This window comes from Herpailurus yagouaroundi, unplaced genomic scaffold, assembly GCF_014898765.1.
Source record: "Herpailurus yagouaroundi ecotype Mexico unplaced genomic scaffold, PumYag 77, whole genome shotgun sequence".
Taxonomy (NCBI): Eukaryota; Metazoa; Chordata; class Mammalia; order Carnivora; family Felidae; genus Herpailurus; species Herpailurus yagouaroundi.
Genome location: NW_024412388.1, coordinates 72,442,692 through 72,456,343, shown reverse-complemented (window position 1 = coordinate 72,456,343; position 13,652 = coordinate 72,442,692). Strand labels below are relative to the sequence as shown.

Here is a 13,652-nt window from a genome sequence, read left to right as displayed (position 1 = left end):
GTTGCATAAAAATAAGATAACTCTTCCAGGATAAGATGACCAGAACATGTTACTAAGAACTCAATAAATGAGTAATACAAGACAGTAATAAATTTTAGAGTTCATACTGTGTGCCAAGTACCTCTAAGAACTTCACATATTAATAGTATCATTTAATTCTCACAGCAGCCCTGTGAGAGGTGTAAGGTAGACATGTCTTTATTATACAGATGAGTAAATAAGGAAATAGGATTATAAAAAACAGTAACCAAAAAGTATGCAGACGTTAAATTAAGTATTAAAGAGGGGGAGGGGGATTATGAGTGTTTTTTGTCTTTCAAAAAAGTTCTTTAACATTGTAGTTAAGCTGCGTCTGTGTGTATTGTGTACGCGTATGCGGGCGAATCTGTACGCGACCAAATAAATTAACTACTTTAGTGGGCAAACACAGCAACCGGATATTGTAGGGCAGGGTCTGGGAAAAAGGGAGGAACCCAGAGGTACAAACAGGTCGAGCCCGCCTCCACCAGTGAGCAGCCTGCCGAGGCGGGGGCGGGCGGCAGGAGGAGCAACGGGCCCCACCCACGGAAACGAGTCCTTACCGGGAGGCCAACCGGCCTCTCCTTGCAAATAGAGTGCGGGGGCTGTGGGCGGAGCCACGCCTGAAAGGATCCAGGGGCACCGATTGGCTGACGCAGAGATGGGGCGGGCTCTAAGGCTGGCCCAGCCTCGCGGAGGGGAGGGACCTGCGCGCGAGTCTCCTGGAGAGGAAGGAACCCGGCGCTAAGCGCGCTTTGAATCGTAAAAGTCTACAGCACCCTGGGCCCTAGAGGCGGAGCCGGAAGCTCTACGGGTTTCAGCTCTGAGCCCCTCTGTTTTCGAAGGGGCAGCCCTCTTCCTCTAGCCCGGGGCTGCCTCCCTCCTCCCCCTTCGCCCGGAGGCCGAAGCCCCCAGCCTGGCCTGGCGGTGCTGCGGCAGCTCCCGGACCCGGAAGAAGCATTAACTCTCGTCTCCGCCATGGAGCCCACCGCGCCGTCCCTCACCGAGGAGGACTTGACAGAAGTGAAGAAGGACGTAAGTAGCATAGCCTGGTCCAGATGCCGCCGAGGGCCGGGGGTCGAGGGGGGGCAGGGGCAGGCTGCGGCCTGGCGGGCAAGGAAAGCGGAAACCCGGAGTGGGAGTCCGAGTCGGAAAAGAGCCTGCGGGTCAGAGAAGCGGAAGGTCCAGACACCGCAGGACTGCTGGGAGCCCTACATCCGAGGGCCTTGGTGGAAGTGATCCCCCGTGACATGTTAATCTACGTTTTAAATCGCTAAAAGCAGGGCTTGGGTTTCTGAAACCTTGTCCAGTGGAGCGTTTCTTCGCAGTCAGCTGTTTGCCCACTCTTCACTCTTCCTCTGGTGTTTTTTTTTTTTTTTTTTTTTTTACCCCCGCTGTACTTTGGAGCTGCGTTGTTGGGAATCGACTGCCCAGGTTCATCCTTGAGTCAGACTCCTTAGGCCGTTGGCTCAACCTGGAGCAAAGTCAGTTAAAGGATCCCAAAGCAAATATGTGAAACTCTTTTATAAAGGGGGTTGGGGGAAGCTCAACAGCTGAAAGCACAACCTGGAATTCCCCTAGTAGGCAAACGCCCACGTATTTAAATTGGGGGGGGGGGGGGGCGGTGCAGTCGAAAATTAATATACAGGTAAATGCTGAAAATACTCAGTACCTAAATTAGTCTCTTTTGCTTGGATGTTGCAGAACTGCACACATCTTAATACTTATTTGCAAAGAATGACTTTGTTAAGGTATTTCTTGTTCTCTTTTGCTTTTAATTGTTTTGCCATGTGAGACCTATAGGAGTACCACTAAAATACTTTACATAATTTCAAATTAAAAACAGAAACTCAAAAAAAAAAAAAAAAAACCTGCCAAAACAGAAACTCAACAGAAAATGAGTTCTGGTTTAACACTGCAGTATGTATACAGAATCATCTTTGTGAACTGGACAAAACAGCAGCTTTTTAAACGTTAATCTACCTTAAATTCTTCCCCTTTCCCTCCCTGGAAAGGTTTATTACACTGAACTCGCAATTACAATTGGTATGACTCATCAGTAGAAGGAAACTGGCTATGACTGGGATTTGTGCCTTAGGTTCCTCATTCAGATATTTATGGAGCACTTACTGTATGGATAAAGTACTGTTCTTGGGCCTGGAAAGAAAAAAAAAGGACAGTCAGGCCTATGCTTTACATTCTATTTGAGATAAGACTGGGACACTGATAACTACTGTACAATACCTGAATGTTGTTTTATATAAAATTTGTGCCAGTAAAAACAGGAATGTCAAGAACTAAGCCTTCAGTGTTCCAGGTTTTTTTGTCACACACTTTGCAATGTTTCCATTTAATCTTTACAGCAGCCTCTGAGGGAAATAATTATCGTCCCCAATTTACAGCTGATTAAAAAAAAAAAGGGTTGTGAGAGGTTAGGAGTGGGCATAAATATAAAACCTGTACACAATCACAGATATGAGGAGTGTCTCCCAGGTCTTAATTCATTTTTTTCCTATCAGTTCATTGATACTATCCATCTCCATGATTTCAATTTATAGCTATATCAGAAATTCATAACCTTGAGGAATCATGAATGGGTTTCAGGAAGTCTATTAAAAAAAAAGTATGTGCATATTTTTTTCTTAGAAATTTTTTTCATGCTATTTTCAAAACGGTTGATGACTTCAGACGGTTTTAAAATTATCATACACAGGGGTGCCTGGATGGCTCAGTTGTTTAAACATCCGACTTTGGTTCAGGTCATGATCTCATAGTTTGTGAGTTCCAGCCCCACGTCGGGATCCATGCTGACAGCTCAGAGCCTGGAGCCTGCTTCAGATTCTGTGTCTCCCTCTCTGTCTCTGGCCCTTACCTGCGCTCTCTCTCTCTCTCTCTGTCTCAATAATAAACATTTAAAAATTAAAAAAAATATGGGGCGCCTGGGTGGCGCAGTCGGTTAAGCGTCCGACTTCAGCCAGGTCGCGATCTCGCGGTCCGTGAGTTCGAGCCCCGCGTCGGGCTCTGGGCTGATGGCTCAGAGCCTGGAGCCTGTTTCAGATTCTGTGTCTCCCTCTCTCTCTGCCCCTCGCCCGTTCATGCTCTGTCTCTCTCTGTCCCAAAAATAAATAAACGTTGAAAAAAAAATTAAAAAAAATAAAATAAAAATAAAAATAAAATTATCATACACATATTTGGACTTCCTTATCTGTCAGCTCTAGGTGCTTATTTCCAAATATCTGCTGGAAATCCACTTCTTTTTTCTGCACACTCAAAAACTGAACTTTTTATTATCCCTTCCCCAAAGCTGCTTGCTGTCCCTGCTGTATTCTCTGTCTTGATGGATAGTGTACCACCACCCATCCTCCTGGAAAATCCCACTTTTTCACTGTGCTCCTTCCGTCCCCACCTCCTGCCCCCATTTAGTTCTTTACCTCATCTTTTTGGTCGAATTTAGTTCTGTTTCATAAATATGGATTACATTCTGCTGTGAAGCATGGGTGATTCTAACAATTCAAAAATTAAAAACTAAGACACAGTCCCAGTTTGAAAAGCTTGATTTCTTGGAAGGAGGGAGACAGACATAAAACGATAATCTCCAATTACAGGATAAGTGCAATGTATTTTACATTCATCTATAACACTACTTGACATTCTGATAAGTGCAAGATATACAGAGTTGAACAAAACATATCTGGTTTTTGCCTGCTTTAAACATACAGGTCGTTAGGGTTGAAAATTAATAAATATATGATTACAGATTAAGCTAAGTACTATGAAGGAGACAGGTGTTGAGACAATAGCAGGGGGGAATCTACTTGCAATAGGATGGTCAGGGAAGATTAGATTTAAATTGGCTGCTGAAGAATATGACAGAACTGGGGGAATAATTCTATTCTAGGCAGAATAGAATTTGCAAAAGACCTAAAGCAAGCAAGACCTTGATGACTTGGGGAAATTGGAAGAAGGCAGAAGGCAGCAGGTGCCCTGAGGTGAAGTTAGAAAGGTGGGCTAGAGCTAGATCATAAAGGGTCTTAGAGACGGTAATAAAGTGTTAGGATTTTTTCCCCAAGTATAGTAGGGACCTATTGAAGAATTATATTTTTAGTCTCCTTGCGTATTGTATGAACTGAGGAGAGCAGAAGTGAGAAGAGGAAAACCAGTGCGGAGATTCTTAGAATTTATATAGTTGAGAGCTAATGGGTGATTTGGATCAGGGTCAAAGCAGGGGAAATGGATGGAACAAGGGAATTCCAGATGGATTTTTGAAGTAGAAATGATATCACTTGGTGATAGATTTAGTTGAGAAAGAGAGTGGAATTAGATTGGTAAGTGAAAATGTCAAATCAGCTATTAGACCTACAAGTCTGAAGATCAGAAAGGAGATCTGAGCTAGAACTATAAATGTGGGATTGAATGAGTTCAACCTAGGAAGTTGAGAGCTGGAAGGGAAAAGGGAGATCATAGGGGAGTTTTACAAAGTGAAAGGTTACAGCCACAGAGATGAGAATGAAGCCAGGAGAGTGTGGTGTTCCTCTAAAACAAGAAAAGAGTATTTTAAGGAGGGAGTGGTCAACTGTGTCCACCCTATTGAGAAGTAAGATGAAGACTGGCAAGTATCAGATTTGACAGGAGGTTACTGTAGCTGAGAAGAGTAGTGAGACAGAGTGGAAATGAATTGTGGAGTCCTGCTATATAGAAAAGTGAAATATATGCACAGGATGCTACAGGGACAGAGGAGAGGGGTGCCTAACTCTGTCTAGGGAGTTTAAGCAAAGCTTCCCGAAGGAGATGCCCACTGTGCTCAATCTTAAAGGATAAATGCAGACTTTGGGTATGAGAGGAGAAAACAAGACAAAGGTTAAAACACAATGAACTGTAGAGTGATAAACAGCAATTTTAGGTAGAATATGATGTACCAGGACACATGGAGGTGGTGATAGATTAAGCTGGAGAGGTAGGCAGGATCCATACTATGAATTGCCCTGTCTGCCATTATCAAACAGCTATTATTTATTGAGTACTTACTGTGTGTTGGGAACTGTGTCGAGCCTTCATATTCACTTAGTCCTTCTGAAGGTCCTGCAAGGGAAGTGTTTATCACTATTTTTTCAGTAAGGAACCCAAAGCTTAGAGGGGTTAAATAACTTACCCCAGCTCGTACAGGAGTTATATGGCAGATTCAAGATCCGAACTGAAGTTGGCCTGATCCAGAGCCAAACTCGACCTCTCCACTGTTCTGCCATAGTTGAGGAACTTCATCTTTTAAGTTGGTGGAACACACTATTTTAAATTTTTACAAAATTGACTGACAGTATTTCAATATTAGTAAAATTCATATGGTACTTTTTTTCTTGAAAAACTGGAAGATCTAATAGATGTGTGAAGGAGACATTTGAGTGGGAGGAAAGAACTAGGAAGTACAGCTAGGTGTCTATTCTTAATAGTCCATGCAGCATATGATAAAGACCTGAACTAAGGCAGTGATTATAATACAGATGAAGTGAAGGGGCAGATTCAATAAAAATAAGGAGTAAATTGGCAGGACTTGGTGGATGGGTGATCAGATATGGCAAGTGAGTGAAAGACAGGAAGTCAAGGATGAGTTGTAGGTTTATTGTATGATTGGATGGGTGGTGGTACTCCCAAATTAGTTAAGAATATCAGAGGAGGGGCACCTGGCTGGTTCACTTGATTAAACATCAGACTCTTGATCTCAGCTCAGGTCTTGATCTCGGGGTTGTGAGTTCAAGCCCCGCTTTACAGTCCACACTGGGAGTGGAGCCTACTTAAAAAACAAAAAAAGAATATCAGAGGAAAGGGACAGGCAGAGGTAATAAATTTGGTTTGGGACATGTTGAATTTGAAGTACCTTTGGAGGGGCGCCTGGGTGGCTCAGTCAGTTAAGCGTCCGACTTCAGCTCAGGTCATGATCTCACGGGTGGTGGGTTCGAGCCCCGCATCTGTCTCTGTGCTGACAGCTCAGAGCCTGGAGCCTGTTTCAGATTCTGTGTCTCCCTCTCTCTCTGCCCGTCCCCCACTCGCGCTCTGTCTCCCTCTGTCTCAAAAATAAATAAACATTAAAAATTTTTTTTTTTTTTTAAAAATGAAGTACTTTTGGAATGTCCAAGTACCTTTGGAAAGTCTTGATTGCATATACAAATTTGGGAATGATCAGCATCTAAGTGGTAAAAATGACAGCAGATGGAGTTTTTCAAGTTCAGGTTTTTTTTTTTAATTTTTTTAAATGTTTTTATTTATTTTTGAGACAGAGAGAGGCAGAGCATGAGCAGGGGAGGGGCAGAGAGAGAGGGAGACACGGAATCTAAAGCAGGCTCCAGGCTCTGAGCTGTCCTCACAGAGCCCGACACGGGGCTCGAACTCACAAACTGCGAGATCATGACCTGAGCTGAAGTCGGACACTCAACCGACTGAGCCACCCAGGGGCCCCTTTAATTTATTTTTTGTAAGTTTGTTTGAGAGACAGTGTGGACACCAGTGGGGGAGGGGCAGAGAGAGAAGAGAATCCCAAGCAGGCTCCACTCTGACAGCACAACTGTGATAGTGCAGCTTTATCTCATGGACCATGAGCTCAGACCTGAGCCGAAATCAAGAGTCGGTCACTTAACCAACTGAGCCACCCACGTGCCCCTCGAGGAGTTCAGCTTTTAAATCTATTGTCTCCATCCCCACAGCTTAAATTCATACACTCAACATAGCTTATGTAAAATATGGCAGCAATCTTCTTATGGATCTCCCAATTTTTGCTCCCCCCAACCCCCAGTCCTCTGCAGCAGTTTTTTTATTGCTTCTGATTTATAAACCTTTGATGACTCTTTTGGCTACAGGGAGATGTATTTTCCTCAACATGTTATAACAGTTCTTCCCTAATCTGACCTGTTTTCCTTTCCAGCTTCATTTCTCACCACCCTCACATGCACCCCTCATCCCAATTACCCTAGTCTTGTTAGTGTTTCCCTCTGTGCACCTTCATGCTACAAGTATAGCCTCTGTAAACTTCCCAGGTCTAGAGGTACAGTTAGTTGCTTACTCTGTGCTTTCCCAGTACTTGTGTTTTTTGGGTTTTTTTTTGTTTTTTGTTGTTGTTTTTTTTTTTTTAATTCTGGGTCTTTTCACATTGTTTTATAATTACTGGCTTGAGTTTGTTATGTATTCTCCCAACTAGACCATGTGCCCTTTGCATGCAGGATCCAAGCCTTGTTCATCTTTGTATGCTCAGCACATAGCATAGTAGGTATTTAGATATACGAAATGTTTGTTGTGTGAATACATAAATGAATGTGGGAATTCAGTGGCCTGAGAACTATAGGAACCCTTCACCTAGCTTGCTTTCCTGCCACCATGTACTAGGTAGGGTATTTCTAAGATCTTTCATTCCCTCTAGCTCATCATGATACCTGTGAGTCCATTTAGTCATCACTGTCTTCATCGCTAACATTTATTGACCACTTACTATTTACCAGGCACATTTCTAAGTATTTTACATGTATTTATTTCTCATAATATTCTGATGAGGAAACTGAGGCACTGAGGAGTTAACTTACCCAAGATCACATATCTAGTAAATGAAGGAGCTAGAGTATAGTCAGCAGAATCAAATTATTAATGCTATTTATTGGGACCCACATCAGTTTTCTGCTAATTAAATTTCCTGAGGCACTTCTCAGATCTAGGTCTGTTTTCTGTGATTTCCTTTTCATTTCTTTAATTCCTTCCAACATTCACTATTTCTTTAGCGTTTGCCTCCCCACCCCCACCCCTTCTGCTTTCCTTCTCCCAACTGACTCACTGAGTTAGTCTTTCCAACTGACTCCAAAGATAGATACATTATGGGTCCTTTTAGTGCAGGGTTTCTGTTGTTATTATTATTGTTATTATTATTGTTACTGTTATTTTGTTTTACTCTAGGAAAATGGAAAATTAACAAACATGAGAAAGTTATAAATTATGAGACCTCACTAAGCTCTCCTCTTTGGTCCTGACTAATCTCGGATTCCTTGTTAAATGGTAACTAAAATGTATGGAAGCCTCTGCTCTCATCTGTACCCCTGAAGGTGGAGGCGCGCAGCAGACCTCCCTATTTCCACCACCCAGGCCCTCTAGATTCACCCCCTCCTCATAATAGCCTGGTCTCGGTGTGTAGATGTGAAGATGAGATTAAAGCAGCATAGAAACTGAGCAATGTTTAGTCTAGGACCTACTTCTGTCCGCTTGGCCGTTTGTCTTAATAACATAGATCTTAGTAGGCCTAAGTTTCTTGACTTCAGTACGTTTTCTCCCACCAGTTAGGATTCTAATAATAGTCACCTAATAATCAGTCACCTATGTGATTTCCTCTGGTGTTTAAAAAAAAACAAAAACACTGAAGCATGGTTTGTATCTTTTAGGCTTTAGAAAATTTACGTGTATACCTGTGTGAGAAAATCATAGCTGAGAGACATTTTGATCATCTACGTGCAAAAAAAATACTCAGTAGAGAAGACACTGAAGAAATTTCTTGCCGAACATCAAGTAGAAAAAGGGCTGGAAAATTACTAGACTACTTACAAGAAAACCCCAAAGGACTAGATACGCTGGTTGAATCTATTCGGCGAGAAAAAACACAGAACTTCCTGATTCAGAAGATTACAGATGAAGTGCTGAAACTTAGAAATATAAAACTAGAACATCTGAAAGGTAAACTATTTTAAGTGGCCAAGAATTCATTTAAATTTTTTTTTTCAACGTTTTATTTATTTTTGGGACAGAGAGAGACAGAGCATGAACGGGGGAGGGGCAGAGAGAGAGGGAGACACAGAATCTGAAACAGGCTCCAGGCTCTGAGCCATCAGCCCAGAGCCCGACGCGGGGCTCGAACTCACGGACCGCGAGATCGTGACCTGGCTGAAGTCGGACGCTTAACCGACTGCGCCACCCAGGAGCCCCTCCAAGAATTCATTTAAATGTGACAATGCTTTCATTTATTTGTAATGTTTATTGAATTTTAAATTTTTATTTATTTTTGCTATTTATTTACTTTTGAAAGAGAGAGAATGTGAGTGAGCGAGGGGCAGAGAGAGAGGGAGAAAGCGAGAATCCCATGAGGTGCAGTTAGAAAGAGGAAGAGAGCATAGGGCCCTGAGCAGGGCTTGAGCTCACCCGGTGCGGGGCTCGAACTCATAAACTGTAAGACCATGACCTGAGCTGAAGTTGGATGCTTAACCAACTGAGCTACCCAGGTGCCCCTGACAGTGCTTTTAAAAGTAAAATACAGAGGTTCCAGGCTGGCTCAGTCAGTAGAGCACGTGACTCTTAATTTCAGAGATGTGAGTTCAAGCCCCACATTGGGTGTGGAGCCTACTTAAAATTTAAAAAAAAATTTTTTTCTTGAAAAATACAAAACTGAAAACCCAGAAATGATCATTTTGTTTTTATTCAAAAAGTTTCAGCTTCAGAATTACATTTGATTTACATTGTTTTTACCTTTTATCATGCCATTTCACTGGAAAAGTGGACGACTATCACTCAGTGTTCTGAGTGTAATGAAATCTGAGTTCTAACTGTAATGAAATCTCAGTATACGCAGGAGCTGGTTTCTGAAGTCAGCAGAATATCAGTTCAATCTATTCAAAAATAACTGCTGAAAATGCACATCACACACGAAGAACAATATATAGACGAAGTATTTTTATAGTAAGTCCAACTCTGATAGTTCTTCTTCCACCTGCTAATCACAGAATGAAGTGGGCGGCATGTTTATAAGAATCATGTTATAGAAGTTATCCGTAATTTTAAATACTAGAGTCACAGTCTGGCAAGACGGGAAGGGTGTGGGAATGGAGGTTGATTAACGGCTCAGCAAATTTCACCGCCCACATCTCACCCTCACCCCGGAGTACACCCTGACCAATTGGAATACTTCATAGAATTGCCTGCACTGTTTAAATCCTCCTCTCCCCACAAACCCCGTCTCTCTCTCTCTCTCTCTCTCTCTCTCTCTCTCTCTCTCAATGAGTTATTTAGGACTCTGCTTTTAAGAAACTCACAGTCTGTTAAGTCCATACTGGGACACACTGGAAGTCTTCCCTCCTGAGCACATTTTAAAAGATCATTTAGGGGCGCCTGGGTGGCTCAGGCAGTTGAGTGTCTGACTTCGGCTCAGGTCATGATCTCATAGTCTGTGAGTTCGAGTCCTGCATTGGACTCACTGCTGTCGGCACAGAGCCTGCTTTGGATCCTCTGTCCCTCTCTCTCTGCCTCTCTCTCTCTCTCTCTCTCAAAAATAAATAAACATTAAAAAAGAGAAAGAAAGAAAAGAAAATTGTTTATATAGCATGGAACAGAAATGCTGAATGTATTGTGAAGCTGAAAAGCTAGTGGGGGAAAAAATGACATATAAATGTACTTAATAGACTTTGCAGATTTTCCATAAAATTTGTCAACTCAGGATGTTCTGTGCCTATAGACAGGTTAAATATTTGCTAAGCCGAACAGATAAAATTTGTTTGTGTTCATTCTTTCACCCTGAGGTTAATTGATACCTATACCCATTGGATATGGTAAAATTCTTTGATCAGAAGAGCCACTATCATTTAAACTCTAAGGTTGGGAACCAGAACATTATTTAATGTGAAGAGACCTGGGTTCTAGTTCTCACTTTCCCATAAAGTAGTTCTATAATGCTGGGCATGACTTAACTCTTTGAGGCCTCTATTTTCTCGTCTCTGATAGTGAGAAGCTATCCCAGGGGACCTCTAAAATTCCTTCTACTTCTAACACCCTATGACTCAGGAATCTATAATTGGTATTAACTCAGAATTTTAGCATATGCCCTGTTTACAGTTTGTTTCTTACTGCGTTTGTGCCAGAATGCTAAAGAATATTAGTTGTGAAAGCTATTTCTTACTTTATGAAAAATTTTAGGGGCCACATAATTTTTTCCAGGTCATTCAGTAGTTAAGTATATGAGTACACAAATTAAATGTGATTTACAGCATGTCATTTAGCTTCTTTGCGATGACTTCCTTATCTAGGAAATAAAAAATAATGGTGTACTTCATGGTTGTTGGGAAAAGCAAATGAAACATGAAACGGATTATGACAGAATTTATAAACTGCTATTTAAATTTTTGGTTGTGTGGTAACCAGCTTGTAATCTTTCAAAACTTACAAGATAAGTATGGGCTGGAGGTTTTTTTGTGTGTTTGTTTTGTTTTGTTTTAGTGACTTTTTCATTTACATCTGAATAATTTTATTGTAGGACTGAAATGTAGCAGCTGTGAGCCTTTTCCAGATGGTGCCACCAACAACTTCTGTAGAACAAATTCAGATGAGAGTAATTTCTCTGAAAAACTGAGAGCATCCACTGTCATATACCATCCAGAAGGAGAATCCAGCACAGCCCCCTTTTTTTCTATGGAGTCTTCCTTGAATTTGCCTGTTCTAGAAGTGGGCAGAACTGACAATCCCACCTTCTCTTCAACTACGCTTCCCAGACCTGGGGACCCTGGGGCCCCGCCTTTGCCGCCGGAGCTGCAGTTAGAAGGAGGAGGAACTTGTGGAAACTCTAGTGAGATGTTTCTTCCCTTACGATCACGTGCTCTTTCGCGTCAGTGACTGAGATTACAGCCTTCTAATTTTTTTTTAATAATGACAAAAAATATTTGAAAGGATATGAATCTTTTTATAGAATTGCTATAATGACTTAACATTTGATACGCGTCTTAAAATGCAATGGAAGCATACTTTGTAAATAGAGTCTTTTAGAATAAAAGAAGCATACTTTTAGATAGCTAAAGAAAATCATGTTGATCATGTAATTTTCAGTGTTTTCTGTTCTTTCCATTTTTGAGGTATCTTGAGTGTGTTCACATTTTTTATGTTTTAAGACTAACAGAGAACATTGCTCTATTTGAGAGTAGAGTCTCAGGCTGGGAATAATGTCTCAGTGCAGTTGTGCTAGAAATTTTCGAGGTCTAATAGTCCTTTCCAATTCTTCAGCAGTAAATTTTCAGATTAAGCTATTTCTGGATGGAATAAAGCCAATCACTGACAGGAAAACTGCCAGTGTACTGAAAAGAATCTCTTTCCCACTCAGTTGGTCTTAGGGACACTTACAGAGTCCCCTTCTTTTTTTTTTTTTTTTTTTAATTATTTTATTTTATTTTATTTTTGAGAGGGAGAGACAGAGCACCAGCAGGAGAGGGGCAGAGAGAGAGAGGGAGACACAGAATCAGAAGCAGGCTCCAGACTCCGAGCTGTCAGCACAGAGCTCGACATTGGGCTCGAACTCACAAACCCGTGAGATCACAACCTGAGCCAAAGTCAGATGCTCAACTGACTGAGCCACCCAGGCACCCCACAGAGTCCCCTTCTAATGTGGGGTGACATCAGAGAGAAATGTTGAGGTTGGAACCACCAAAGATCTCAATTTGCCAAAATACATTTCTTACTCACTAATAGTACCTTCTTAGGATTTTCACAGTCTTTGCTTATCATTTTAATTCCTACATAAAAATCTTGACAAAAGCCTGCTATTGCATATAATTTGATGAGATTTAAAAACGTTTTTCTGTGCTTTTCATTCGCTTTTAATGAAGACCACTGTACAAGTTGAAATAACTAGGACAAAGTGTGTGTGTGTGTGTGTGTGTGTGTGTGTGTGTGTGTGTGTGTGACAGTTCTGTCTTTAATATTGTTTGGAACAAGTGGCCATTAGCCTTATCTGTCTTTTTGTTACATAACAAAGTTTGACTAATTTTACACCTTTATAAATTTTATGCTGTCACTATTTTTATTTATAATTCTATTTTCCTGATTATATGTCTCATATATTTCCATTACTTTCAAAAAGCAGATATGGAATATGCTATTAACAATAAAAGGTTTTAAATTGTAGTGCGGATGTTTTGGAAGTTTCAAGTATTTCATTAGGAAATAAATACCTAAAATACTTTTTTATATATGCCAATTTTTATACACACATTACTTCAGGTTGTGAGATCAAGTTGCATTTCTGGATAGACCAATGAATTTATCAGTCATGAAGAAGATTGGCATATTGGCTTTAAAATTTTTTTCAAGCCTGGATGATTTTTGTAGTGTAACATTTTCTAAGGATTATAGGGAAACATCTCACCTTCAGCAAGGCATAAGAAAATAGTAACATTACATTTGAAGAAATCTCTTTAAAAAGCAGAAGCAGGCTTTTCATTCATTGATGACAATAAAAATTTGATATGTGGTTACTTTTTTTTTTTTTAATTTTTTTTTTCAACGTTTATTTATTTTTGGGACAGAGAGAGACAGAGCATGAACGGGGGAGGAGCAGAGAGAGAGGGAGACACAGAATCGGAAACAGGCTCCAGGCTCTGAGCCATCAGCCCAGAGCCCGATGCGGGGCTCAAACTCACGGACCGCGAGATCGTGACCTGGCTGAAGTTGGACGCTTAACCGACTGCGCCACCCAGGCGCCCCGATATGTGGTTACTTTTTAAAATTTAAATAGAATTTACTCAGATCGAAAAAATTTGGATACGCTGTATCACCTACATTTATGGTTTATAACACTGAGTTTTCTTTCAGACTGTTAACTATACAGATAATAAAATTAATGTTTTAACAAACCTAGCCTTTTG

General features: G+C 41.1%; 1 protein-coding gene across 1 annotated transcript; it reads left to right on the top strand.

Annotated features, from left to right (window-relative positions):
* Positions 1-734: 734 nt before the first annotated feature.
* BCL10 (BCL10 immune signaling adaptor) lies at positions 735-12,185 on the top strand. The gene is made up of 3 exons (XM_040470827.1): positions 735-1,053; positions 8,424-8,712; positions 11,276-12,185. The coding sequence occupies exons 1-3, from the start codon at positions 997-999 to the stop codon at positions 11,629-11,631; spliced, it is 702 nt and encodes a 233-aa protein (XP_040326761.1). The 5' UTR covers positions 735-996; the 3' UTR covers positions 11,632-12,185.
* Positions 12,186-13,652: the final 1,467 nt, after the last annotated feature.

Bases quoted from the DNA above. Each gene is read 5' to 3' on its own strand.
- BCL10 (XM_040470827.1), top strand. From the start codon at position 997: ATGGAGCCCACCGCGCCGTCCCTCACCGAGGAGGACTTGACAGAAGTG. The intron at 1,054-8,423 runs GTAAGTAGCATA...TGTATCTTTTAG, and splicing joins TGACAGAAGTGAAGAAGGAC to GCTTTAGAAAATTTACGTGT. The intron at 8,713-11,275 runs GTAAACTATTTT...ATTTTATTGTAG, and splicing joins AAAACTAGAACATCTGAAAG to GACTGAAATGTAGCAGCTGT.